This window comes from Saccharomyces cerevisiae, chromosome XIII (genome assembly GCF_000146045.2).
Source record: "Saccharomyces cerevisiae S288C chromosome XIII, complete sequence".
Taxonomy (NCBI): Eukaryota; Fungi; Ascomycota; class Saccharomycetes; order Saccharomycetales; family Saccharomycetaceae; genus Saccharomyces; species Saccharomyces cerevisiae.
In genome coordinates, this window is record NC_001145.3 from 637,102 (window position 1) to 662,333 (window position 25,232).

The 25,232-nt window shown below is 38.6% G+C and overlaps 11 protein-coding genes and 1 non-coding gene across 12 annotated transcripts, besides 1 other annotated feature; 9 read left to right on the forward strand and 3 right to left on the reverse strand.

The window, feature by feature from the left end:
- Positions 1–398: 398 nt before the first annotated feature.
- Positions 399–3,503, forward strand: GCV2 (glycine decarboxylase subunit P; the record flags this gene model as incomplete). Its single annotated transcript, NM_001182695.1, has 1 exon — positions 399–3,503. The coding sequence occupies one exon, from the start codon at positions 399–401 to the stop codon at positions 3,501–3,503; it is 3,105 nt and encodes a 1,034-aa protein (NP_013914.1).
- Positions 3,504–3,813: 310 nt separating this feature from the next.
- On the reverse strand, positions 3,814–8,157 carry SGS1 (ATP-dependent DNA helicase SGS1; the record flags this gene model as incomplete). The annotated part of the gene is made up of 1 exon (NM_001182696.1): positions 3,814–8,157. One exon carries the CDS (start codon positions 8,155–8,157, stop codon positions 3,814–3,816), a length of 4,344 nt encoding a protein of 1,447 aa, NP_013915.1.
- Positions 8,158–8,554: 397 nt separating this feature from the next.
- Positions 8,555–9,676, forward strand: SPG5 (Spg5p; the record flags this gene model as incomplete). Its single annotated transcript, NM_001182697.1, has 1 exon — positions 8,555–9,676. The coding sequence occupies one exon, from the start codon at positions 8,555–8,557 to the stop codon at positions 9,674–9,676; it is 1,122 nt and encodes a 373-aa protein (NP_013916.2).
- Positions 9,677–10,016: 340 nt separating this feature from the next.
- GYL1 (Gyl1p) lies at positions 10,017–12,179 on the forward strand (the record flags this gene model as incomplete). Its single annotated transcript, NM_001182698.1, has 1 exon — positions 10,017–12,179. One exon carries the CDS (start codon positions 10,017–10,019, stop codon positions 12,177–12,179), a length of 2,163 nt encoding a protein of 720 aa, NP_013917.1.
- Positions 12,180–12,207: 28 nt separating this feature from the next.
- Positions 12,208–12,451: an origin of replication (ARS1325; Autonomously Replicating Sequence).
- A 483-nt stretch (positions 12,452–12,934) lies between these two features.
- On the forward strand, positions 12,935–13,711 carry MRPL24 (mitochondrial 54S ribosomal protein YmL24/YmL14; the record flags this gene model as incomplete). Its single annotated transcript, NM_001182700.1, has 1 exon — positions 12,935–13,711. The coding sequence occupies one exon, from the start codon at positions 12,935–12,937 to the stop codon at positions 13,709–13,711; it is 777 nt and encodes a 258-aa protein (NP_013918.1).
- A 332-nt stretch (positions 13,712–14,043) lies between these two features.
- On the forward strand, positions 14,044–14,809 carry RPL36A (60S ribosomal protein eL36 RPL36A; the record flags this gene model as incomplete). The annotated part of the gene is made up of 2 exons (NM_001182701.1): positions 14,044–14,059; positions 14,523–14,809. 2 exons carry the CDS (start codon positions 14,044–14,046, stop codon positions 14,807–14,809), a joined length of 303 nt encoding a protein of 100 aa, NP_013920.1.
- A 364-nt stretch (positions 14,810–15,173) lies between these two features.
- SNR11 lies at positions 15,174–15,431 on the forward strand. The gene has a single exon (NR_132246.1). It is a non-coding gene; the product is annotated as an SNR11 (small nucleolar RNA).
- Positions 15,432–15,492: 61 nt separating this feature from the next.
- CMC4 (Cmc4p) lies at positions 15,493–15,786 on the reverse strand (the record flags this gene model as incomplete). The annotated part of the gene is made up of 2 exons (NM_001184524.1): positions 15,493–15,674; positions 15,747–15,786. The coding sequence occupies 2 exons, from the start codon at positions 15,784–15,786 to the stop codon at positions 15,493–15,495; spliced, it is 222 nt and encodes a 73-aa protein (NP_878145.1).
- A 1,146-nt stretch (positions 15,787–16,932) lies between these two features.
- ICY1 (Icy1p) lies at positions 16,933–17,316 on the forward strand (the record flags this gene model as incomplete). The annotated part of the gene is made up of 1 exon (NM_001182702.1): positions 16,933–17,316. The coding sequence occupies one exon, from the start codon at positions 16,933–16,935 to the stop codon at positions 17,314–17,316; it is 384 nt and encodes a 127-aa protein (NP_013922.1).
- A 658-nt stretch (positions 17,317–17,974) lies between these two features.
- Positions 17,975–21,241, forward strand: YMR196W (uncharacterized protein; the record flags this gene model as incomplete). Its single annotated transcript, NM_001182703.1, has 1 exon — positions 17,975–21,241. One exon carries the CDS (start codon positions 17,975–17,977, stop codon positions 21,239–21,241), a length of 3,267 nt encoding a protein of 1,088 aa, NP_013923.1.
- Positions 21,242–21,443: 202 nt separating this feature from the next.
- On the reverse strand, positions 21,444–22,097 carry VTI1 (v-SNARE protein VTI1; the record flags this gene model as incomplete). Its single annotated transcript, NM_001182704.1, has 1 exon — positions 21,444–22,097. The coding sequence occupies one exon, from the start codon at positions 22,095–22,097 to the stop codon at positions 21,444–21,446; it is 654 nt and encodes a 217-aa protein (NP_013924.1).
- Positions 22,098–22,643: 546 nt separating this feature from the next.
- Positions 22,644–24,428, forward strand: CIK1 (Cik1p; the record flags this gene model as incomplete). Its single annotated transcript, NM_001182705.1, has 1 exon — positions 22,644–24,428. One exon carries the CDS (start codon positions 22,644–22,646, stop codon positions 24,426–24,428), a length of 1,785 nt encoding a protein of 594 aa, NP_013925.1.
- Positions 24,429–25,232: the final 804 nt, after the last annotated feature.

Below are 25,232 nucleotides of genomic sequence, written 5' to 3' on the forward strand. Positions count from 1 at the left end.
AACAGTTTGATGCTCGCATTGGTTTGGCACAATCCCAAATTGCTTCAGAATTCTAATCTTATGAAATAACAATCATGTTACCCGGTTGAATCGTTACCCGACATCTCTGACTCTTCTTGAGGTATAGACTCCTCCTTTTCGGAGTCATGACTCTCAGAGGAGTCATCGAAGTCAGCATTGAGCTGTGAAGGACCTTGATAAGCTAGTCGAAAGATCTCCAACGAATATAAATGGATGTATATATAGCAGGCTCGAGTGGCACAATTTTCTTCTCTTCAAGTTCCAGTGAATTAGTCTTTCTCGTGTGTACCAATCTTACTGTATTGATTGCTGCGCGATCTAACCATCAACTAACCACAGTTTATTGGAAAAACGTTTCCTAATACCAGGAAGATAACATGCTTAGGACAAGAGTGACTGCTCTCCTTTGTAGGGCTACTGTCAGGTCAAGCACCAATTATGTTTCATTAGCGAGGACTAGATCATTCCATTCTCAATCTATTTTGCTCAAAACAGCCGCTACAGACATAACGTCTACACAGTACAGCAGGATTTTCAATCCTGACTTGAAAAACATTGATAGACCGCTAGATACTTTTGCTAGACGTCATTTAGGTCCTTCTCCTAGCGACGTTAAGAAAATGTTAAAAACAATGGGTTATAGCGATTTAAACGCATTTATAGAAGAGCTCGTTCCTCCCAATATTTTGAAGAGAAGACCCTTGAAACTAGAAGCTCCTAGTAAGGGATTCTGTGAACAAGAAATGCTTCAACATCTAGAAAAGATTGCCAATAAGAACCACTATAAAGTTAAAAATTTCATAGGTAAGGGTTACTACGGTACGATTTTACCACCGGTTATACAAAGAAACCTGCTAGAAAGTCCAGAATGGTATACTTCTTATACGCCCTATCAACCCGAAATTTCTCAAGGTAGGCTAGAAGCGCTATTAAACTTTCAAACGGTTGTTTCAGATTTGACTGGTTTGCCTGTGGCGAACGCCTCATTGTTGGATGAGGGTACAGCGGCTGGAGAAGCTATGCTCTTGTCATTCAATATTTCCAGAAAAAAGAAACTAAAATACGTAATAGATAAAAAATTACACCAGCAAACAAAGAGTGTCCTTCACACCAGAGCCAAGCCGTTCAATATTGAAATTATTGAAGTTGACTGTTCGGATATCAAGAAAGCTGTGGATGTTTTAAAGAACCCCGACGTATCTGGTTGTTTGGTTCAATATCCAGCGACAGATGGTTCAATCTTACCGCCTGACTCGATGAAACAGTTATCTGATGCGTTACACTCTCACAAGTCTTTGCTCTCTGTGGCCTCAGATTTAATGGCTTTGACACTTCTAAAACCACCTGCTCATTACGGTGCTGATATCGTCCTGGGTTCCTCTCAACGATTTGGTGTCCCAATGGGTTATGGTGGTCCTCATGCTGCTTTTTTCGCTGTTATTGATAAATTAAACAGAAAAATTCCAGGTAGAATTGTCGGTATCTCTAAAGACCGCTTAGGCAAGACGGCCTTGCGGTTGGCCCTCCAAACAAGAGAACAACATATCAAGCGTGATAAGGCAACTTCAAATATATGTACCGCTCAAGCTTTACTGGCTAATGTTGCTTCGAGCTACTGTGTTTATCACGGTCCTAAGGGCCTACAGAATATTTCCAGGAGGATATTTAGCTTAACATCAATATTGGCAAATGCCATCGAAAATGACAGTTGCCCTCACGAACTAATTAATAAAACATGGTTTGATACTTTGACTATAAAGTTAGGTAATGGCATATCCTCCGAGCAGTTATTGGACAAGGCCTTGAAAGAATTTAATATCAATTTGTTTGCCGTGGACACCACCACTATTTCCTTGGCTCTTGATGAAACAACTACAAAAGCTGATGTTGAAAATCTACTAAAAGTGTTTGACATTGAAAATTCTTCGCAGTTTCTTTCTGAGGACTATTCTAACAGTTTCCCAAGGGAATTTCAGCGTACTGATGAAATATTGAGGAACGAAGTCTTTCACATGCACCATAGCGAAACAGCAATGTTGAGATATTTACATAGGTTGCAATCTCGTGATTTATCTCTTGCTAATTCTATGATTCCTTTAGGTTCCTGTACTATGAAATTGAACAGTACTGTTGAAATGATGCCAATCACTTGGCCCCAATTTTCGAATATCCATCCGTTCCAGCCATCAAACCAAGTCCAAGGATACAAGGAACTAATTACTTCGTTGGAGAAAGATTTATGCAGCATTACAGGTTTCGATGGTATTTCTTTACAACCAAATTCAGGTGCTCAAGGTGAATATACTGGTCTGAGAGTAATCAGATCCTACCTGGAAAGCAAAGGTGAAAATCATCGTAACGTGTGTTTAATCCCTGTATCCGCTCATGGTACAAATCCGGCTTCTGCCGCTATGGCGGGTTTAAAAGTTGTTCCTGTCAACTGTTTGCAGGATGGCTCATTAGATCTGGTTGACTTAAAGAATAAGGCTGAACAACATTCTAAAGAACTAGCCGCCGTAATGATCACCTATCCTTCCACTTACGGTTTATTTGAACCAGGCATCCAACATGCTATTGATATCGTACATTCTTTTGGTGGACAAGTCTATTTGGATGGTGCTAATATGAATGCGCAGGTTGGGCTAACTTCACCCGGAGATCTTGGTGCAGATGTTTGCCACTTGAATTTACATAAGACATTTTCCATTCCTCATGGTGGTGGTGGTCCAGCTGGAGCTCCCATTTGCGTCAAATCTCATTTAATACCCCATTTACCTAAACATGACGTTGTTGATATGATCACTGGAATCGGCGGTAGCAAATCCATCGATTCGGTCTCCTCTGCTCCATATGGTAATGCTTTAGTGTTACCAATTTCTTATGCCTATATCAAAATGATGGGTAATGAGGGATTACCATTTTCTAGTGTGATAGCAATGCTAAATTCAAATTATATGATGACAAGATTAAAAGATCATTATAAAATTCTTTTCGTCAATGAAATGAGCACACTAAAACACTGCGCTCATGAATTTATAGTTGATCTAAGAGAATACAAAGCTAAAGGTGTTGAAGCTATCGATGTTGCCAAGAGATTGCAAGACTACGGATTCCATGCCCCAACGTTGGCCTTCCCTGTTCCCGGAACTTTGATGATAGAACCAACAGAATCGGAAAACTTGGAAGAATTGGATAGATTCTGTGATGCCATGATATCCATCAAAGAAGAAATAAATGCCTTAGTAGCAGGTCAACCAAAAGGACAGATTTTGAAAAATGCCCCTCATTCATTGGAAGATCTTATTACTTCCTCCAATTGGGATACGAGAGGTTATACCCGTGAAGAAGCCGCTTACCCATTACCCTTTTTGAGATACAATAAATTCTGGCCTACTGTCGCTAGACTGGATGACACTTATGGTGACATGAATTTAATATGTACATGCCCTTCTGTAGAAGAAATTGCGAACGAAACTGAATGAGTACATACCCATTATGTTGTATATGTATATTAGTTGACGCATTTATGCACATATGTAGATAATATAAAATATTCAGGTCAAAGAAAAGTTAAAAGTTTACGAGAGAAAATTCGAAGTTGATAACTGAGCAATGTGCACACCACAATATGTCGTGGTTGATTTAAAATTTTATGATTCGCCTTTTTATTTATATGCTATGTTATTGTGTATGCAATTAGTATAAGAGGTAAAGAAGCTAAAAAAGTGCCCAAAAAGAATGCTTGGCGAATGGTGTCGTAGTTATAAGTAACACTATTTATTTTTCTACTCTTCACTTTCTTCCTCTGTAGTGACCTCGGTAATTTCTAAAACCTCGTCTCCCATTAGCAGACTTCTTGGACGACTTACTGATGGACCTTGTACCTGATTTGCTGCTTGTGGTATTTTTGGGTAATTGGCTTTGTCTGATTTGATTGATAATTTGTTCATTTTCTTTGGCTTCGTTTAAATTGGCGCCAAAAAACTTAGATTTTGTTCCAGTACTTTGGGCAATCCCATTGCTGGAAGCCGCGGCCCTGTTCACAAATTCATCATTTAGTATTGTGTCGTATTTTTCATGATCCTCGCTTGATCTCTTTTTGCTAAGATCTGCTATCGTGGCTTTAAAGTACTTGAACCTTCGGCGATATTTGTCCTCCACTGTGCCTAAAGTTGCAAAAGCCGAATCATTCATTGGTAATATTGCTGCCATCTTTTTTAAAATACTGTCAGGCATAAAGTTCCCAACTGGAGGAACCATTCTATTTCCTAAATTTAAAGATAATTCCCTCAGACGTTCGTATGTCATTCGCAGATTATTAAGTTCTTGTGTCGAGCGTAAATCGCTTGTGTTTTTCAAAGTGATCGGATGTGAGCTACCCATGGTCGAACCGCCGTATGTATACGATCTTAGGTGTTCCTTCGCACTTATAAAGCGCGGTGGATTAGCAGCCACATTTCCTCCAATGGTTGTTGATTTCTGCGCGATAACTGGTATATTATCTTCATTTGCTTGAAAGCTAGAAGATGTCGAGGGACGGGAGTTTGGTGCTGATATTGTAAATTGCATCTTTATCTCCATTTTTCCAGTCAGCAATTTCTTAGCATTGGGACCAACTTTCACATAGCTTGAAGCAAAACCGCTATTGTTCATTATTGAATACTCTTGTAAAACTCGGATCGTAATCAAATGGAAGAAAATCCTTTCGATTTCTGATTTTTGCATGGATTTACCAATACCATGCTCCTCTAAGGTGTCATGGTTAGCCTGAACAATTTTGGAGCTTCTCGAACCTTTAAAGACATCTTGGCAATAAATTATTGTGACTCTTTCATTTTGGATACTTTCCACTAATTTTACAATCTTCTTGGCAGGTTCTGTAACATCCCTTTCCTCGTTTATCACGTTGGCGCTATTTCTACAATTATCACAGTTTTTATGACACAGTTTGGAGTCAAAATCCTCATTGAAATAAGATAAAACTAACTTTCTTCTGCAGTCAGTAACGTTGTCACAGTATGCCATTACTTGCTGTAATTTATTCAGATGTTTTTCCTTATTCTCTCTGTCTAAGTTCTTATCCTTCTGGATCATTGTCTGCATGGTTCTAATGTCCCTGAATGAAAAGTAGGTAATACAATATGAATAGTTCCCATCTCTTCCAGCACGGCCGGTTTCTTGATAATAGCCTTCTAATGTTCGGGGAACGGTAAAGTGGTAAACAAATCTCACATCAGGTTTATCAATACCCATTCCGAAAGCAACAGTAGCACAAATGACTTGTATCTCATCCGCCTGCCATGCCTTCTGTACACTTAATCTTTCATCAGGCTCCATGCCTGCATGGTAATATGCACACTTGATGCCATTTCTTTGCATTTGGGCTGATGTTTGCTCGCATGATTTCTTGGAGTGGCAATATATTATACCCGTTTGATTTTTGAACCTAGATTTAACCGCATCACAGATTTCAAAAATGGTATTTTTGGTCTTCTTGTTTACTTCGTAATACAAATTTGTTCTATTAAAACTTTGTTTTAGGAAAACAGGTTCCTTTAGTTCTAAATTGTGAATGATGTCCATTCTGACTTGTTCACTTGCAGTTGCAGTTAAAGCAATCATTGGAATATCAGGGTATTCTCTTTTGAAAAATTTTAATTCTTTATAATCAGGCCTGAAATCGTGGCCCCAGTTAGAAACACAATGTGCTTCATCTACAACAATACGAGCCAACTTACCGTCTGCGTATAATCTACTGATAGCTCTCTTGCATTGTTCTGAGGCACTGATCATCTCAGGAGATATGTAAACTAAATCCAATAATCCATTAATAAATAAATTGAAAGTTTGTCGTCTTTGCTCGGCAGTACCCCTCGAACTGAACATGCTCGCCTTAATATTTTTATTCAATAAATGTTCCACTTGATCTTGCATCAGGGAAATTAGCGGAGAGATGACAATAGTAGTACCATGTGTTTTACCCGATTTCACCACTGCAGGAAGTTGATAGCAAAGAGATTTACCACCCCCTGTTGGCATAAGAACAAAAACATCCTTACCTTGCAAAGTTGCATTTACAGCCTCTAGTTGGTTAGGTCTAAAACCAGGCAGTTTAAAGACTTCATGTAAACGATATAAAACTTCATCAGACCAAGGATAGGTTGGACCATTCGTCTTAGAAGATAAATTGGATTTACTCACTATATCACTTAATGAAAAATCGTCATCAAAATCGTCTTCCTCATCCTTTTGACTAACACTGGATTTCTCCCTTTTTATTTTGGGAGACCAAGATGGTGGTGGGTGTTCATTGTCACCTGTAAGCTTCCTTTCTGTTATTATTTTCAGGTCATTGTCTAGTTCCTGGATATCTGCTACTTGGGTTCTATTCTCTCTTTCTTCGTCAAATCTTTCTAAATCGCTATCTGATAGGTACTCGATACCGTTATTGTTATTATCTTCTTCAAAATCCTCATTTTCTTTTTCGCTGTCTATCAACTCTAGATCAGAATGAGACATGGGCATGTGTTGACGGCCAAAGGAGAAACTCATGCTATCATCCAAAATTGCGTCCTTTTCCAGATCATCTTCCAACAAGTCAATATGCTCCACGCCTATTTGATTTTGGCCATTTGAGGGAACGCTCTGTGCTGTGGGAGATGATAAAATAACTTGAACATTTTTATTTTGCGACAAGGTAATTGTGGACCTAGTGTCACCTTCTTGAGAACTTTCCTGAATATTTGCACTAACATCCATATTATCATGATAATCTGTGTCTTGAGTTGGGTCTAGGTCGTCGTTTACCACAAAATCAAAATCGCTTTGATTTAGTAATTCGTTTTCTTCTTTTTCTTCATCTCTAGTAGTCATGTAGCTGGAATGGGCATCATCTTCTGCCTCCATTGTTAACTCATCTTCTTCTCTTTCGACATCCGGATAATCGTCCCTCAAAGATTTACCCATAACATAGTCAAAAGGATCATCCCTATCAGGTATTCTGTAGTTGACTGGTTCTCTTGAACGCATATTTCTCCTTCTTGTAAGTTCATCTTGTTCTTCTGACGTCATGTGGAGATGCGGGAATGCGGGAGAATGTGGAGCCCCCTCCTTCAATATTACAGGAGGGTCACAGTCTATATCATCCTCATCATCCAGGACTTGAATCAAATCATCGTTATTACTATCATTATTGCTATTCTTACCGGTGTTATTAGTAATATTTTGCTTCGCACCAGTGATGGCTAATGCCTTAGTGACGGTAGTCGCAGTAGTACTTGTCAGGTTTGAATTCCTGGAAGATGTATTGTATTCCAAGGGGCTGGGCAGAATGCTTGATATGATATTATCATCTTGTGAAGAAACTTGACTGCGACCTTTACTTTGATCTTTTGACATTCCATCTTTTTTGGCTTTTATGATCTCCTTTTCCAGACTATCTATTCGTATCGACATATTTGATAACTGAGGCCGTATATCCCTACTTAACTGTAGCCTTTTAGCGTCCTCTGACAATGATGTGGATTCGATAATACTACACTTCTGTAGCAATAATTTCGATTGCTCTTTCAATGCCATAATTAGGGAGCCTTGAAGGCGGATCACCTCTAATTTTATATCATTTTCGAGCTGTTTGCCTATACTTGAATTATCGATTACGCTTTTATTGTTATTTCTACTACCTAGATTTCTGCTACTGTCATTTTCGACAAGAGAACTAGCCATGTGCGGTCGAAAAGTATTGAAATTGTGAGTTTTCGAGCCATTGGGCGTCCTCGGGTTCGATACAACACTTGTGCTGGCTGGTATATCAACCATGGGTACGTCAGCATATTGATTCGATGTGGCAGTGTACGAGAGCCATTCTGTATCGTTCGACAAAGTTTGCATGACTTCATGTTGTTTCGTAGCAGTATTCGTTGGTCCAGATGCAGGAATGCTGGTTATAAAGTTTGTTGTTCCTGGTCCACATTCATCTTTGGATGGCGTTGTTGGTGGCGAATTTGTCTTAGGCCTTTTGTTCGCGATGTGCTTTTGGATAGCCTGGAATACGAAATCTTTGTCTTCCTGTAAAGTCGCCGTTTCCTTTAACCATTTGTGCTCCCTTCTTAAGTTATGTGACGGCTTCGTCACCATTACCGCCTTGTGTGTACGTGTATGATTTTTTAAATATATACAACAATAATCTGTATTTTTTCCTTTCCTCTAGCCAATGACTCCAAGCTGGCTGATAAAAACAAACTAAACGGTAAAGCCACAAATCCGAAATGTATCACCAATGATCACCCAGCCTGCTAAGTGCCCTCTATTGATCCGTATATCAGCTTTTAGATCAGGCTCGAGTTTCTTGTTATATGTGCATTGCAAAAGCATAAACAAATCCTGGCAGCCGAAGCCGGGCAATCCACTTCGAAACGCACGGCTGAACTATATAAATATAAAGGACATGTGGAGAGAAGCTTCTCTTCCTTCACATTTCGCATTTCATGATCTAAAGTGGTTCTTTCACAATAGAAGAGCACCAACACGAAATATGGCTGTCGGTGGTAATAACTGGAGCATGTGGCTGCGAATGTCACGGGTCCACCTCAGGCAGATCACGAAGTCTCTGGACCGAACGCTGATCAGTTTGAGCCATGGGAATTTTTCCCACCAATATAATCGCAATATTTTTGTCACTTGGTGGAAGAGCCTATTTGAGGCTTCTACAGCTTTTAGGAGGGCAAGTGGTTTAACGGTATCTCCTCTCACGAGGAGAGGAATCGCAAGGTTTGACCATTTCAGACCTGTTCCCAATGTCAGTAAATTTGCTTCTTTTCCCAGAGTGCCCAAAGGAGCCCCAAGGGGCCTTTTTACCAACTGGAATATGACTACATCAAAGAGATTATTAGGGCAGAGAGCTTATTCGACTTCCAGTATCAAATTTACCCAAGAAGCCGTGAATAACATGACTATATCTTTGAGGTGTTTTTTCAACTCACTAGGCGGATTAAATCAGTGCTCCCACTCTAATTCCTGCAAAGCTTATCAGAATGCGTCTAATGTTACCTCTAAACAGGATCACGTCCAACCAGTTGCCCTTAAGAAGTTATCTCAAAAGGATATCAATTTCATTCGTAATTTAGAACTATTTAAGATAATGAAGACCCAGAATGAAGTCGTTGATGAAACAAGCGCATATTACATGGAAAAACCAGGTTCCTATATTGAATTTACCATTTCAGAATTTAACGTTAATGGGACATTCTCCGCACCTTTGTCATTTTTAGATCCTTCTTTGTTAGCGGATTTGGATGAAATGATTAGAAATTACAAATACGAATTAAAATCAATATACAGTAGTGTTGACATGATCTTGCAGAATTATGGATCATTGCCGATAACTTTTCATCGAAATAAGATTCGAATACATTTTCCAAACTCAACTGTGGTGGAAACAGAAAAACTAATTGCAGGTCTGAATATTGCTACGGGTGTTATTTACGCAGATACGTCTCCCGATATCAGTCTAGAAGGTACAAATTTGAATGCTCTGGTTAATGTTGACAATTCAGGAAGCGTATGGTCTTTTGTTAAGGAGCCCTCGTTTCCCTCTAGGAGCGCTTTTTCACCTATTTTATCAGATGCATCCTATGATACTTATGAATTGGTCTAGCAAAGACGTTGTTTCATCGCGCTATTACCAAGAAGGTTACTTTACTTGTTCTTGCACATGGACGCACGTTGTGTGTTCATATATATATATATATATATATATATATATTTGTGCTTGTTTTCATTGTCTCTATAGTTAATACATTCTATTTTTATCGTTATATTTGCATTCTCTTCGCATAAAAACTTCATGAAAATTCGGCAGAAAATAAGCCATATATGTACTTTATCCATAGGCAAAGAAAAGCACTTAACGAGAATATACAACAATTGCACTAGTACTGCATGTATATACTCTTATGATTATAGCGGCAAGAAAACAAATATAAACACACTAACAGATGAATTCGAATGAAGATATACATGAAGAACGCATTGAAGTTCCACGAACTCCCCATCAAACCCAGCCAGAGAAAGACTCTGATCGCATCGCTCTCAGGGATGAAATATCAGTACCAGAAGGCGATGAAAAAGCATATTCGGATGAGAAAGTAGAAATGGCAACCACAAATGCATCCAGTAACTTTGGCTCAAATGAAAGTGCAAAAGACGGCGAATCAATCGGCGCCTTTTCAAATCCCCATGAGGCTCTGATGCAGTCAAAATTGAGAGAAGAATCCCAGAGTAAAACCATACTACCATCCGATGACCTCAGCCAGCAATTAGAAACCGAAGAATCCAAAGTTGAAGAGGCTCTAAAAAGAATAACCTCACCCCCATTACCACCGAGGGCTGACTGCATAGAAGAATCTGCATCTGCTCTTAAATCCTCATTGCCTCCAGTGCTAGCAGGAAATAAAAATGATCAAGCCCCCCTTGACCGACCACAGTTACCTCCGAGGCAGGTAGTTAATGCGGAAACTCTTCATTTGAAGGCGCCCCATGGTAATGCGACTCCCTCCAAATCACCAACGAGTGCTGTAGGTAATTCTTCTTCATCGACCCCTCCAACCTTACCACCACGCCGTATAGAAGATCCTTTAGACTTGGCTGCTCAAAAACATTTCCTAGCGAGTACATTTAAGAGAAATATGCTCTTTTATAAAAGTGAAGATAACTCTATCAAATGTGATTTGGATAAAAATATACTAAATTTAAAAGAAGATTCAAAAAAAATTAACAACAATGAAATTCCTGAAGAGGTTAGTTCATTTTGGTTAAAGGTTATCGGCGACTATCAAAATATCTTAATAAACGATATCGAAACCTTACATTTCCAACTATCTCGAGGTATACCAGCCGCTTATCGATTGGTAGTCTGGCAGTTAGTAAGTTATGCAAAATCGAAATCCTTTGACCCTATATATGAAACGTATCTAACGGAAATGGCACCTTTTGACGTCCAGGAATTTGAAAATCAGCTAAAAATGATGGACGAAGTTCCCTCTGAATACGTAAAACGCATAAGTAATGTGTTAAAGGCTTATTTACTTTTTGACCCAGAGTGTGAGTTTTCTACCGACATTGCTTATATTATCAATATGATTCTTGACGTTTGCGAGGAGGAGGCAAATGCATTTGGTCTACTTGTACGCCTAATGAAAGTTTACGGTTTAAGACTCTTGTTCTTACCAAGTGCTTCTGAGATCGATATTCTTTGCTATAAATTTGATAGACTTGTAGAAGAATTTTATCCTGAAATTCACAACCACATGGTTGAAAAAGGCGTCCGTTCTTCCATGTTTTTGCCCGGTTTCTTCACGACACTGTTTCAAAAGAAACTTCCCACTGAAATTCAACCACGTATCGGTGATATGGTATTTTTAGAAGGTATTGACTCTATTATGAGAATTTTAGCCACACTTTTATCTAATTCCCGAGACCATCTGTTAAAAATGGGTTTTGATGATATGCTGGAGCTATTGAAATCAGGTCTGTTAGATGCTTATATTAAGCAGAATGATGGTACACGCGGTGACACTCTTCTCTCAAATGAATGTATGGATAAATTACTACAAGACTCTATGATGAAAGTAGCAATAACCCCAAAGACTATGAAGAAATATTCTTCTGAATATGAGGAAATTCACAGATTGGACAATGAAAAAGAAGTGCAATATAAGTCTATCACGGAAAAAAATTTACATTTACAAAAGCATGTTCGTAAATTAGAAAACGACTACACATCTTTAAATAGAGAGCATGTGACAATTGCGAACGAGTTAGTGAAAAATCGGCTTAATATCGAGTCTGTATTAAATGAAAATAATGGTTACAAACTTCAAATTTTAGATTTGAAGAAAAAGTTGGATTCAGAAAAAAAGAAGCAAGTTTTAGGTGTATATGTGCCCAATGATTTAAAGAAAGATTTGGAAGAGACAATGAAAAAGAATACCCAAGTAATGGACGAAAATTTGAAATTGCAGGATAGGATTTCAGAACTAGAAAGGCTTATTGAAGAAATAAAAACTGCAAACAAAAATGGTACGTTATTCGAATATTCTAATTCTAAAAATAATCCTTTGGGAGCCGGCTGGTCAGGATTTAAAAAGGTTTTTAAATAGTTAAACTGTGTATATCAGCTACTGCTCCCCTTGAATGATACATGACTAAATATAATGATAAATTTATTTCTTGATTTTTGATTATTTCATATTTTGTTGACATTTGAGAGCTTCAATTGTATAAAGTTGCAAGATAATATATGAGGTTAGGGAAGCCGGATAAAGAAAATAGAGTACTTTAAAACTGTTCATGGACTAAGAATTCAGTGACGATGAAGTAGTAAAGGAGAGTGTTTAGGATATAAATAAGACCGAGAAATTGTTAGTAAGCATTACTTCTAGCAGAAATAATGAACCACAATCGTGACAATATATACTCGAGTTAGCAGTTAACAGTAACCCTTTCCATACCATTCTAAACTTTGCAACAGTAAATATCTTGGCGTTTAACGTTTTATTTTATTCTACGTTTCTCAAATATCGGCTGTACTCATGTGGCACATCATGAAAAGAGCCTTCATATCAAGAATTCAAGAATTTTAATTACATCGTGACAACGGTTTCCTAAACTTTTAGTAAAAACAATTAAATGTGCAATTTTGTTGATTATACTGTGGACAAATTGAGCTTAGTACGTTTCCTTCTTCTCTTTCTGCAATTATATTTAATTAAATAATCTCGTATTCTCGCATCCGGGCACGCTTTGTGAAATTCATTTGAGAAACCAAAAACAGCTGATCAGCTAGAGCTATTAGAAGTTAGTGCCCAGGGGTATAGAAAAATCAGTTTAAGGAAGAAAAAGCTCACAGAAGAATATGCAAAAAATTTTCAGACCATTCCAATTAACGAGAGGCTTTACCTCTTCCGTAAAAAACTTCAGGCAATGGAGACTGATTGAAACAAGGAAGATTGCCAAACAACCGAACTACCAAGTTGGTGATGCTAAACCTTTACATATGCCAAAAGAAAGAAAGAAATTTCCAGATTACAAGTATGGGGAATCTAATATCTTCAAACAGAGTAACAAAGGTCTATATGGTGGATCTTTCGTTCAGTTTGGTAACAATATTTCTGAAAGTAAAGCCAAAACGAGGAAGAAGTGGTTGCCAAATGTTGTCAAAAAAGGTCTCTGGAGTGAGACTCTGAACAGAAAAATCAGTATCAAAATGACCGCTAAAGTTTTAAAAACAATCAGTAAAGAAGGAGGGATTGACAACTATTTAACAAAGGAAAAATCTGCAAGAATAAAAGAATTAGGGCCGACCGGATGGAAGCTTCGTTATAGGGTTTTAAAAAGAAAAGATGAAATAGAGAATCCCCCACATAAGGATGCACCTATCATAGAAATGGCTGGTGGTAAAAAGGCCAAAATTTACTATGATGAAATAGTAAACGGCTCACCAAGAAAAATATCAGTTGGAAGAAGAAGATTGATGTCATTTTTATATCCTTTAGAGAAATTGGAATATAGGTCAGTAGGGAAGGACCTGAACTACAAAAAATTTGTCGAGTTATTTGCCGACGTTCCAGTCAAGGATATCCTAGCTAGATTAGAGGATCATAAATTCGACTTATCCACCATCACCGTATAAAAGGAAGAAATAAAGAAGATAATTGCCATTCCGAAAATATCGTTGGTTTTCCCCTGTATATAAAAAAGCATATCTGTTTGTACATATGTAGGTATGCACACATTCTGAACATTATTGATGCGTATATGCTTGCTACATTAATTGGCAATTCATTTTTTAGACTGTTTTACACCCGTACATTTCACAGTTTTTTTTTGAAGTTAAATTCCAACTGAATGGAAGCCTCCGCTCCTATGAAATTTATTTGAAATCAGAGATTTCAGGATGTTGAACAGTATAGTACTGATTTACAAGTATCAAAGAAACAAGAAAGACAGCAAACACAATAAGAAATGACCGTTAAGACAGGTATGTGAGACATAAACAAGGAACTGAACGGGTTATGACGATTTTCGAACTTATAAAGGGGTTTACCCCAAATACGAGAAGAACATGAGTGCATTGAAAACTTAAAAGGAAACAAAAACAAGAATATTATATAATTTTGAGTGATTAATGACCAATGGAAATAGCCAGAGGAAAAATACCATTTAATATGCATACACAGGCTTATCTCTTCACTCCTATCTAAAAAACTATTGTGTTTGAAGATGAGGTCCATTTTACAAAAAGAATAGTATTGCGAAAACGCCTTCAAATGGAACATTTTAGTAGTTGCACCATTGTAAGAATTGCCATGGAAAACAATCACAAAAAGATGCTATACAAAGCCGTACATTATACGTCACTTCCCGCCGACACATATACACGTGTATATGTATGCCTATTTCACATGTTACTAACTGAAGACAACCTGTGTCCTTATATTTAGGAATTGCTATTGGTTTAAACAAAGGTAAGAAGGTCACTAGCATGACCCCAGCTCCAAAAATCTCTTACAAGAAAGGTGCTGCTTCCAACAGAACCAAGTTCGTAAGATCTTTGGTCAGAGAAATCGCTGGTTTGTCTCCATACGAAAGAAGATTGATTGATCTAATAAGAAACTCTGGTGAAAAGAGAGCTAGAAAGGTCGCCAAGAAGAGATTGGGTTCTTTCACCAGAGCCAAGGCTAAGGTCGAAGAAATGAACAACATCATTGCTGCTTCTCGTCGTCACTAAGTTTCTAAAAACTGATTTTTGTAATATATATATAGATATCATATTTTCTTTTTAACTTAGGAAAAAATAACACCAAAAAAAAAACCACCAATACTTTCACACATGAGAGGGCCTAGAGTAAAGTACCACTAGCCATGCAAAAAGCCCATGTACTGAGCTGATAGTCGTTACCAACCCTACATTTTTTTTCTGAAGCAATATAAGTGTTACCCGAAAAGTATGAATATTATTTTTTCTTCGTACCGTTATATCTTTTTCTGGTATATAAAGCGGTGAGTTTAGAAGAAGTTCCTGTGGTGCAAGAATCTTTATTGGTATTTAAAAAATCTTTTCTTTTCCTTTTTTTGGTTTTTTGAAAAAGGGTAATAATGTCTTTTATAATAGACACCCAGAGTCACGATTCGTCTTGGTTTTAGAGATTCTGTTTCGACAGTTTTTTTAGGCGGTGGACGTATATAGTTTACTTAATCGTTTACTATACGGTGGAGTACTAATACTATTTCACTGTCGTGCTCGCGGTTGATCTTAGATAAATATATTTCTTTTTCATAAAGAAAGTGAGTGGATCTTCCCTGGAAGTACGAATAATGTACTTATGATTAGATTCTCTTCACGCACATACCTTTTTTTTTTTTTCAATTGCTAGTTCATACATACGTAGAAAGAAGGGCCAATTGGAAGCCTCAACTGTCCCCTGGTGTAAGCTTTCGCTGTTTCATCTTCAACTCAAGAAGCGAAGGTAGCGGACAGCAGGGTGACCGTGAATCTTTTCCATTGTCATTGTAAAATTTTGAGCAGCAGATGTACAGCTGATCTATAACTTTAGCGCATTTAGCATCATCGTACTGATGTGATAGAAGGCAATCTAAAATTAATGTGAAAAAACGTTAGTGAAAAGAAAAAAACGATCGAATCTTTTGAAGTTAATATTACAAACCTTGGATGGCGCAGGCCTCCTTCTGGCATGGATTAGACATATTTACCTCTTATTTGAACAAATCTCAACAACTAAAAAAACGCTCAATATCTTGGAAAAAAAGAACAGTAATATTCTGTCTCTCCACACCCTCTTCTGAACTCTCATATACACCCCATGGGTGAAAAGTAATATCCGTAAAAGTCTCGCTAACGGATGACGTTAACAACGCACGCCCGCTCCTTGCGAAATTTATTGTGGGGACGTCGTTCACGTGCAAAAGTCGCCAAATATTAGCGACGGGCAACATCGGAAAAACTCTGCGCCCGCGATTCCGATTGAGATGTGTAATTTGTAGTATTGAACGTGACAGGAAACAAAAAATATCAAAACGCTAGCAAGGTTTAAGGGGAGGGGTGAAGAACGAACGATAGGATACTGCACAAATCAGCAATTAAGAAACAATATACAAAAACCCCCAAAGTGGTCATGTTAAGGAGGGCATTTTTCCGCATGGAAACGAAACGTGGGCATGACGTGGAAGCGATGATCCGAGCGCTTCTGCTACTGTGGTGACCACCGTACCAAAGGAGGGGTAATAAGACCCTGTGCCCTTTGCCAGCATACGTGTTACCCCCCTCAAAAAGAGCTGGCTGTTCGAGCTAGCTGCTCTTTCTGTTGCCATTCCCGTACCAAGAGCGCCCCGTAGCTCGATTTTCAGCACCTTGGTGGATATCAGGGGAATTTTACCGCCGCAAGCGATCAGCGTAGAGTGCGCACAGAAAACAGACAGAAATGACTGAAGCGGATGAAAAAAAATTTTCTGGCGCGGCCCAATCTCCGCGGAAGAGTCATTCCGTGAAATGAAAACAAAAGACGCGCATAGTAGGAGAAAGATTATGCAGCTTGATAGCGGGTTATCATACCAGCGTTAATGACACCTTCAAGTGGGTAAAGTACCCTTTGTTATCGTTTTCTTGGCTACGCGGATAGACTAATTTAATTGATATATATGTAGCTAGACACGTTCATAATTTTTATGCTCTAGTGCATGTGCCTCTTACTCATTATTGTCAAAAATTTTTGCATGTAATATTTGTTTTCCGTAGTCATTCAGCACTAGCCTGTTTGTTAATATATATAGATAGACAAACTAATGACAAGGAGAATTGAATTTCTCATATAACACATACAATAAAACCAAGAAATGTCTTCAAACTATGCCACTCCTTTAGACGATGAGGTGTTTCCCTTATCTTTTGCCAATTATCAATTTACCGAGCATGTGTCACTTGGTGAGCATTATTCACTCAATACTTCGGAAGATGCCAAATATAATAATTTGAATGGTCCTTTCGTGGTACCGAGAGACACCGGGAAGTTCGATTTGAACACAAGTTCTGCCTCGGACGAGACTGTGTTCTCGTTAGATAACCCTCAAGAAAACAACTACAAACACCAAGCCATGAATAACGTCCAGGATTGTCGCATGGCCGTCGCGGCCAAAACTACCCAGTCGTGTGATAAATTGACCGATCTTTATGCCAATGCCGCCCAACAAAACTACAGATTGTGGCTGTCTTCATTTTAGAATAACGATTAAGGAATGATAATCAAAAGAAAAAAACAATCTACCTACATATATATGCACTCAACATACATAAATACACACGCATTATTGTTTCTATAAACTTCCAACAGACAATATTCCCATACAAACATCAACTAACTGATTTCCTCTTCATACGCGTTCGCTTCACGTGATGTTCCTTTTCCATTGAAAGGAGAGCTCATCACAAGAGTTACAATGGGAGTGGCGGCGCACCGTCTGCTGACAAGAATAAGTGTAAGACCAGCTACCGGAAGAAAAAAGAAAATAAAATGGATACTCTGTGTCTCCGAATGCCCCTATTTGTTGTATCCATTGATTGTTATCCTGTCTTCTTCTTTCTTTAGTTTAAATCTTTAGCGATTCAGATCCAATTGAACAAAAAAAAGGCTAGATCAAAAATAAGGGGTAAAACATCATCTTGCGGGGCTAACCCAGATCAAAAGCGGCAAGCCAAGAAAACCTGTTTGATAACACTGTAATATATATATATATATATACTATACGATCGTACCTTGGTATCCACCGCTTTCTCAGCACCTCCAAATTTCTAAAGTGCAACTAAAGAGTCTTGTCAAGTATTCTTTTACTAGTGTTAAGACCTTGTATTGGTAAGAGATAGCAAGTCTAAACAGCAACAATGAACAAGCTAAGAGACAAATTTGTAGATTCTACAGTAGAAGAAGAAAGATTGCGTGAAAATCGAAATCATGAGAAATACTGGTATCGTTGGGGTCCCTACTTGAGTGAAAGAAGCTGGGCGACAGTCCGTGAAGATTATTCTTTAAACGGTGATGCTTGGAGCAATTTTCCTTTCGAACATGCCAATGCAAGAGTATTCCGTTGGGGTGAAGATGGATTATTTGGTGTCTCAGATAACAAACAATTGGTGTGTATGAATGTCGCTCTGTGGAACGGTAAAGATGAAAGATTGAAGGAAAGGTTGTTCGGGTTGACTGGGCCACAAGGGAACCATGGTGAGGATGTTAAGGAATTGTACTTTTACCTGGACAATACTCCCACTCATTCATATATGAAAGCTTTATACAAGTATCCCTTTAAAAAGGCCTTTCCATACAAAGAATTGGTGCAAAAGAATGGTGAAAGGGGATACGAGGATAAAGAATTCGAAGTTTACGATATAGATGGGCTATACCGTGATAGTGAAACCGGTGACAACCCTTATTTCGATGTTTTTTTTGAAATGGCAAAGGATGACGAAAACCCTAGTGAACTGAACTTTCGGCTAACTATACATAATCGAAGTAAAATCGACTCTGGTGAGCTCTACATAGCTCCCCAACTTTTCTTCAGAAATACTTGGGCTTTTGACGGTACTAGAACAAAGGACAAGCCCTTGCTTGAAAGAGATGCAGAAGCAGCGAACTTAATCAATATGACTCACAAGAAATATGGTAATTGCCAAATGGTCTTTCAGCCATCTCCAGGTGGGTTCTCTTCCGGTACAAACGAGGAAGAGGAAGATAAAGAGGTAGAAGATATAGATCCTCTGCTGCTATTTACCGATAATGAGTCCAATTTAGTAAAACTATTTAACGAAGAAAAGAATCCTTCCGAGTACACAAAGGATGCTTTTGAAGAATATCTTGTTCAAGGCAAAACCGATGCTGTAAATCCTGAAAATAAAGGAACAAAGGCCTGCGCAGTATATCACTTCAAAAATATTCCGCCCGGAGAGTATGTTACTGTGAGATACAAATTTACAAATGACCCAAAAAACTCTATCTTTAAGGCACAAAACCTGGCTGTCGTAGATGAAGATGAGTTTGATTTGATTTTCGATAACAGAGAGGAGGAAGCTGATAACTTCTACTGGAGGATTACACCTTTGCCAATCAGTGATGAATTAAGAAACCTTCAAAGACAAGCTTTTTCTGGTTTGCTATGGACTAAACAGTTCTACAATTTTACATATGATGCTTGGTATAATGGTGACGCCAATGTTAAGCCTCGCCCTCCCCCTAATAGAGCTAATGGCAGGAACAAGAACTGGAAGCACCTTTACATCGAAGATATCTTATCAATGCCCGACAAATGGGAGTATCCATTTTTTGCTTCATGGGATACTGCGTTTCACTGCATTCCTTTAGCTATGATTGATCCAGAATTTGCAAAACGGCAATTGGATTTATTAACCAGAGAGTGGTACATGCATCCTAACGGTCAAATTCCGGCATACGAATGGAACTTCAATGACGTAAATCCACCAGTCCATGCATGGGCTGTGTATCGTGTTTTCAAGATCGAAAGAAACATGTACAACCGTGAAGATCGTACATTTTTAGAACGAGTTTTCCAGAAGCTTTTGTTAAATTTTACATGGTGGGTCAACAGAAAGGATACTGAAGGTAAAAATGTTTTTGAGGGCGGATTTTTGGGTCTTGATAATATTGGCGTTTTCAACAGATCAGAACCACTACCCACTGGCGGTACGCTTGAACAGGCTGATTCTACAGGTTGGATGGCCTTTTTCAGCCTTCAAATGCTAAATATTGCATTAGAGCTCGCCAAAGAAAACCCGGTTTATGAAGATATTGCCTCTAAATTTTTTGAACATTTTATCTTAATCAGTGACTCTATGTCCTTTGAATACGCTACTGATATTACGGGAGAGAAATGTAAAGAAGTTATCAAACAAAACCTATGGAATGAAGCAGACAAATTTTATTACGATGCCATCTCTTGGGGTGACCACAAGGTGCAACTACCAATAAGATCTCTCGTGGGATTGATCCCACTATATGCTTCTATGACTTTAGAGCCTAGTATCATAAAACAATTCCGCGGTTTCAAGAAGAGGGTTGATTGGTTTGTGAACAACCGTCCAGAAATCTTTGATAGAAACATTGCGTCCATGTCAAAAAAAGGAGTGGGAGAAAGACTACTTTTATCCCTAGTTACTAAGGAAAGATTAACAGCCATACTGTCACGTTTGCTGGATGAAACTGAGTTTTTGTCACCATATGGTATTAGATCTCTTTCCAAATATCATGAGAAGCACCCATTCGAAATGAATGTAAATGGTGTCGAATATATGGTCAAATATTTGCCGGGCGAATCAGACTCGGGTATGTTCGGCGGTAATTCTAACTGGAGAGGGCCCATTTGGTTTCCTACCAGCTTTTTAATAATGGAAGCATTACAAAGGTTTTACCTGTACTACGGTTCCGACTTCAAAGTAGAGTGTCCCGTAGGTTCAGGAGATTATTTGAATCTTGCTGAAGTTGCCGAAGAACTTGGATATCGTATGATTCACTTATTTGTTCCAGACGAAAACGGGGAGCGCGCCATTCATTATGGTGATCACTCTAAGTTTCTGTCTTCTGATCCATATTTCAGGGATTATGTGCCATTTTTTGAATACTTTGACGGTGATACTGGAAGAGGGCTTGGCGCTTCACACCAATGTGGTTGGACTGCTCTTGTGGCCAAATGGATAAGTGATGTAGGTATATCCTGTGTAAGACTACCTCGTACGCCAAGATCATCTGTGGCAACGACCGCTTCAACAGAGAGCTCTGAGCAAGGTCCCAAAATGAAGAGAATGGCAAGACGTAAGAGTGCAAAGTCTTTGGTAAACTACACTGCCACCATTTTGGACTTAACCGAAGAAGAAAAGCGCCATCATAGGATAGGGGGCACCCATTCTGGGTTGACACCACAAAGCAGCATTTCAAGTGACAAGGCTAGACATTTGATGGAGGAAATGAATGAAGAGGAAGGTATTCACGAAACTGTGGTACCTGAAGATCGTCACAACTTTGAAACCAAGCTTATAGGCAAGCTAAAAGATAAGGTGAAAAATATGAAAGTAACTGACAAGGCTAAAGATGAGGATATAGACCCAATGGACCCAATGAGTCCGTTGAATAAGGATGTGTCTTGATTAACTGCGGTGAACCTTCAATATCTGTACGTTTGAAAAATATTTCCAACGATATACCTCTATATTTTGATCTATAGAATATTTAATTGCAGTAGTTTTTTATCAGTAAGGTAGCGTTGATATTACTAGTGAAGGTAACTCTATAGTTCCTTGACATGTTCTTTAGATTCTAGAGGTTTTTTATTGAATTTGTTTTCCCACCTTATTTAAACTTTGAGAACAAAACTAGCAAAATCAATAATATAAGGACTGCGATAATGGCATAGCTTATGAATTTATTAGCAACTAGCCTTCTAGTCATTGTTTTTAGTGTCTTTATACTTTTATCCACATATGAATCCGCTTGAAACAAGGTCTGTCTTGCATTTTCCAAAGTTTCTCTCTGTGACCTTAAATCCATCATTATTTGTGACCCTATTCCTTCAGTTTCATTTGCTATTCTACTGGCATCTTTTAGTCTATCTCCCGATTTCTGTAAGATTGCATGGTTGCTCAACAACTGTTGCCTTTGGTCATCGTCAATATTAGATGCGTTAAGATCTCCAAAAAGTCTATCACGATCGCCTGAGTCTACTAAGGATTGCAGTGGTCGTTTGATATCGCTCTGTATAGTCTTCTTCCATTCTCTTAACTTCGCCTTGTACGTAGCACGTTCTGAGGCATCGCCTATGCTGTTATTAACTTCTACATCCATCTGATCTAGCAGGTCAAACAACTCATCTTGTTGCTGTTCTACGTGCTTCAGTGTAGTATTTCTCTGTGATAACGGTTGTGAGGGGGCCTCTGCTAAGCTCGCTTTGGCTTGTTCTAAGGTTGTTTTGAAGTCAGATTCGTATGATATTAATAGGGAACTCATAGTAAGCCATGCAGCAATGTAAAGAGTGCGGTTGATTCGTTTTATACAACTTAATGTAAAGCTTTACACTTTTCCAAGAATAGTAATTGCCCTATATAGCACGACTACTCCACTCCTAACTTTCATTGAAAATTAGACAGTCATGTGATCAGTAATATCGTCCATAGTGATATTTGTTTGTTTACCATTTTTGTTCTTATTTACTCTCTAATATGATTCTAGTATATGAAAGATACCACTGTCGTAGCTCGTATCAAAATAAAACTAGTCAGTCGTTGACCATTGAGCATATCGTCCGAGAATAAGGCTTTACTGTATTATTTTTTGATATCCACACGTTATTGAGCTCATTCACTGATCGACACATTTAGGCGGCTTTTCCGTTTGGCTGAAGCAACTTTGAAACACAACTACGACATTATAATTAAGCGCCTAAATAAGTGAATTTTGTGCCATAGGGTTGGACCGTGTATATATAAGAGCTATTCACTATTTTAATATTTGTTTTGGCATTTGAAACTCGTTGACATAAGCTTTATTATTAGGATGAATAACTCCAAAATTCCTAAACTTTCCTTTCATAGTGATCCAAACAACGTCACTCGAGACTTTCCAAAGACAAAACGACAGAAGGTTCAGAAAAGAGAAATGGATATGATACTAACTCCTAATAACAACAAGCTAAATATATTGCACAGCTCTGGATCTGGTATACGGCGCTGCTACACTGATGACACCTCCGCTACGTATACTAAGAAACTAACCTTTGGGGGGGACCCCAAGATTATTGAAAGGGTTAAGAACAATGAACGTAAGGTTAGAAAAGACATAGATTCACTACTGAATGCTATTTCTGAAATTGAAAAGGAATCTGTTCGTATTCATGCCAGGGAACTACCTGCAATAACATTAGAATTAGATGCAAAAGTCAAAGCGTGCAGGGAGCTACAAAATGAGATTGATGGACTATCAACGGAGATGGACTTGAAGGATAATCAATGTGATCTTCAAAGAAAGAATGTTGAGCTATCATCAAAAAATATAGTGTCTATGCATGCAGTAAAAGTACAAGAGTTCGAAAACGATTTAGAGGAAGAGCTATCGAATGCCAAAAGGGAGTGGACGTATAAATTAATGGAAGTAGAAAATTTGAAACCTGACGAAAGGTTAACTGACGAAATGCGACAGCTTAAAACAGAATTCGAGGAGGTCAATAGGAAACTATTCATTCTACAGAATGAAAATGAGAACGAGTGTAAAAACTACAAAAAAGAATTGGACAAGAAATTCGAGATATTCAAGAAAGTTAAGAACGATGCTAGAATTGAATTAGATGGGGAGCAAGAAAGACTTTCGAAAGTTTTAAAAGACCTACAAGACACCCATGGTGAACTGAAAGAAAATATTAAGACGTGTAGAGATGAGTTTAACGATTTTGAAAAAAGGATTGGAGAGGCAGAAGTGAACTTCCATAGCATGGAACTTGCCGTTGTTCCTCTCAAAAAGAAGCTTGCTTCTACATCACAAGCATTGACGCAAGTGCAGGAGGAGAAGAAGCAAGTCGAAGGAGAAGCAAACAATTGGAAGAAGAAGTACGTTAATGAACTAGAAAAGGTTCAACAGGAATTATACACACGACAAAATCTGGCCACTTCAATTGAAGAAATCAAAGGATACACCCGATGCTTTGCGTATGCCAATGAACGACAAATGCCTGATGAATTCCATATCAACTATGTGGATCGGTGCATTTGCGAGAATAGTGGAGAAAAACGGGTACAAGTATTTGATAGAGTAGTTCTCGAAGAAATCCATAAGGATCACAAACGCTTATATAACGAATGCATTCCGTTCCTGGAAAAATACATCAGCAAGTTAATTAACTGCAGCATTATAGTGGTTTCGCAGCAACCCACAGCACCAATGAAAAAGACTTTGCTAAAACAGTTAATTGAGCAGTACGGTGAGAATTATAAGATGACATTGAACATTTTGCATCTTGACGGAAGTATTAAACACAGTGACGTTGGATTAGATAACCCAACAGAAATTAGAGATCTGTCACAAGATGAAGAATGCATGAACATTTTAACTTTAGATACCAAGTTGGGAAAAGATGAAGAGTCCCATTCAATGAATATATATATCGGTAGTATGTCCACGGTACAGCTGAATAGAGAGCTTGATGATGCTCCCTCAGTCCTTTCGCATATTCTCACTAAAACAAAGCAGTGCTTTGTCTTCAAGATTAACGCTGGTGAAAACATCGAGAAGGCTCTAGCCTTAGCGGGAAAGCTGAAAAGAACAATAACATTACCTCAGCTAGATTAAGAAGGCCAGATCTTGTGCGCTACAATCACTTCGTCTCGTTCCCTTACATAAAAAACTTACGTAGCTACATTGTCGTGCGTGGCATCAACCTAATTATCCTAGCAAAATAAAAGAGAATGTTACGGGACTAACAGGCGGATGTAAATTACTCACTTAAACGCAGCCAAACATCATCGAGAACTTAGGGTAGCGTGCCACAAAATTTGCATGAATAAACTTTTGTTTTCCTAATTCGACAGCATTCCCTTGTTCGCAACACTTCACTGATAGGAAATCGAATAGCGCACACTCTCTTCTGGGACATACCCCAATGCGGTAAAGCCACGAAAACACCGCGCGTAAAGGGGTAAACAAGTCCATTCCTACAACCTCTTGGAGAAATTCTTTACCTACTACAACCCCGCGCCTGATACTTTCAGTATTCATGACAACTCGAGCCAGATCCCGCTCGTGGGCGTGTTCATTCTGTGACGATCCACTAGCGACTTCTTTGTTCAGCCTGCAAGAGACGCGTTCAAGGAAGAATTCGCGATTTTACTTCTTCGAGGGAATCTCGCACCGCGTTAGTTAGTTTCCAACCTTGAAAGCATCGGAGACGCATTTTTGGCGATTTTGCTGGATTGAGCTGAATGGTGCCAGGTCGAGGCTGGGAGGGAGACTAACTCGAAAGTGACGAAGACTCGAAAATTAAAAAAAAAGATACTGCAGAAGGCAAGATTGAGAATGGAGTAAAGGCAGCGTGGGTCCCCTGTGGAAACCGCAGTTTTCCTGCGCCAAGTGGTACCGGTGCGAGTGCAGCAATTA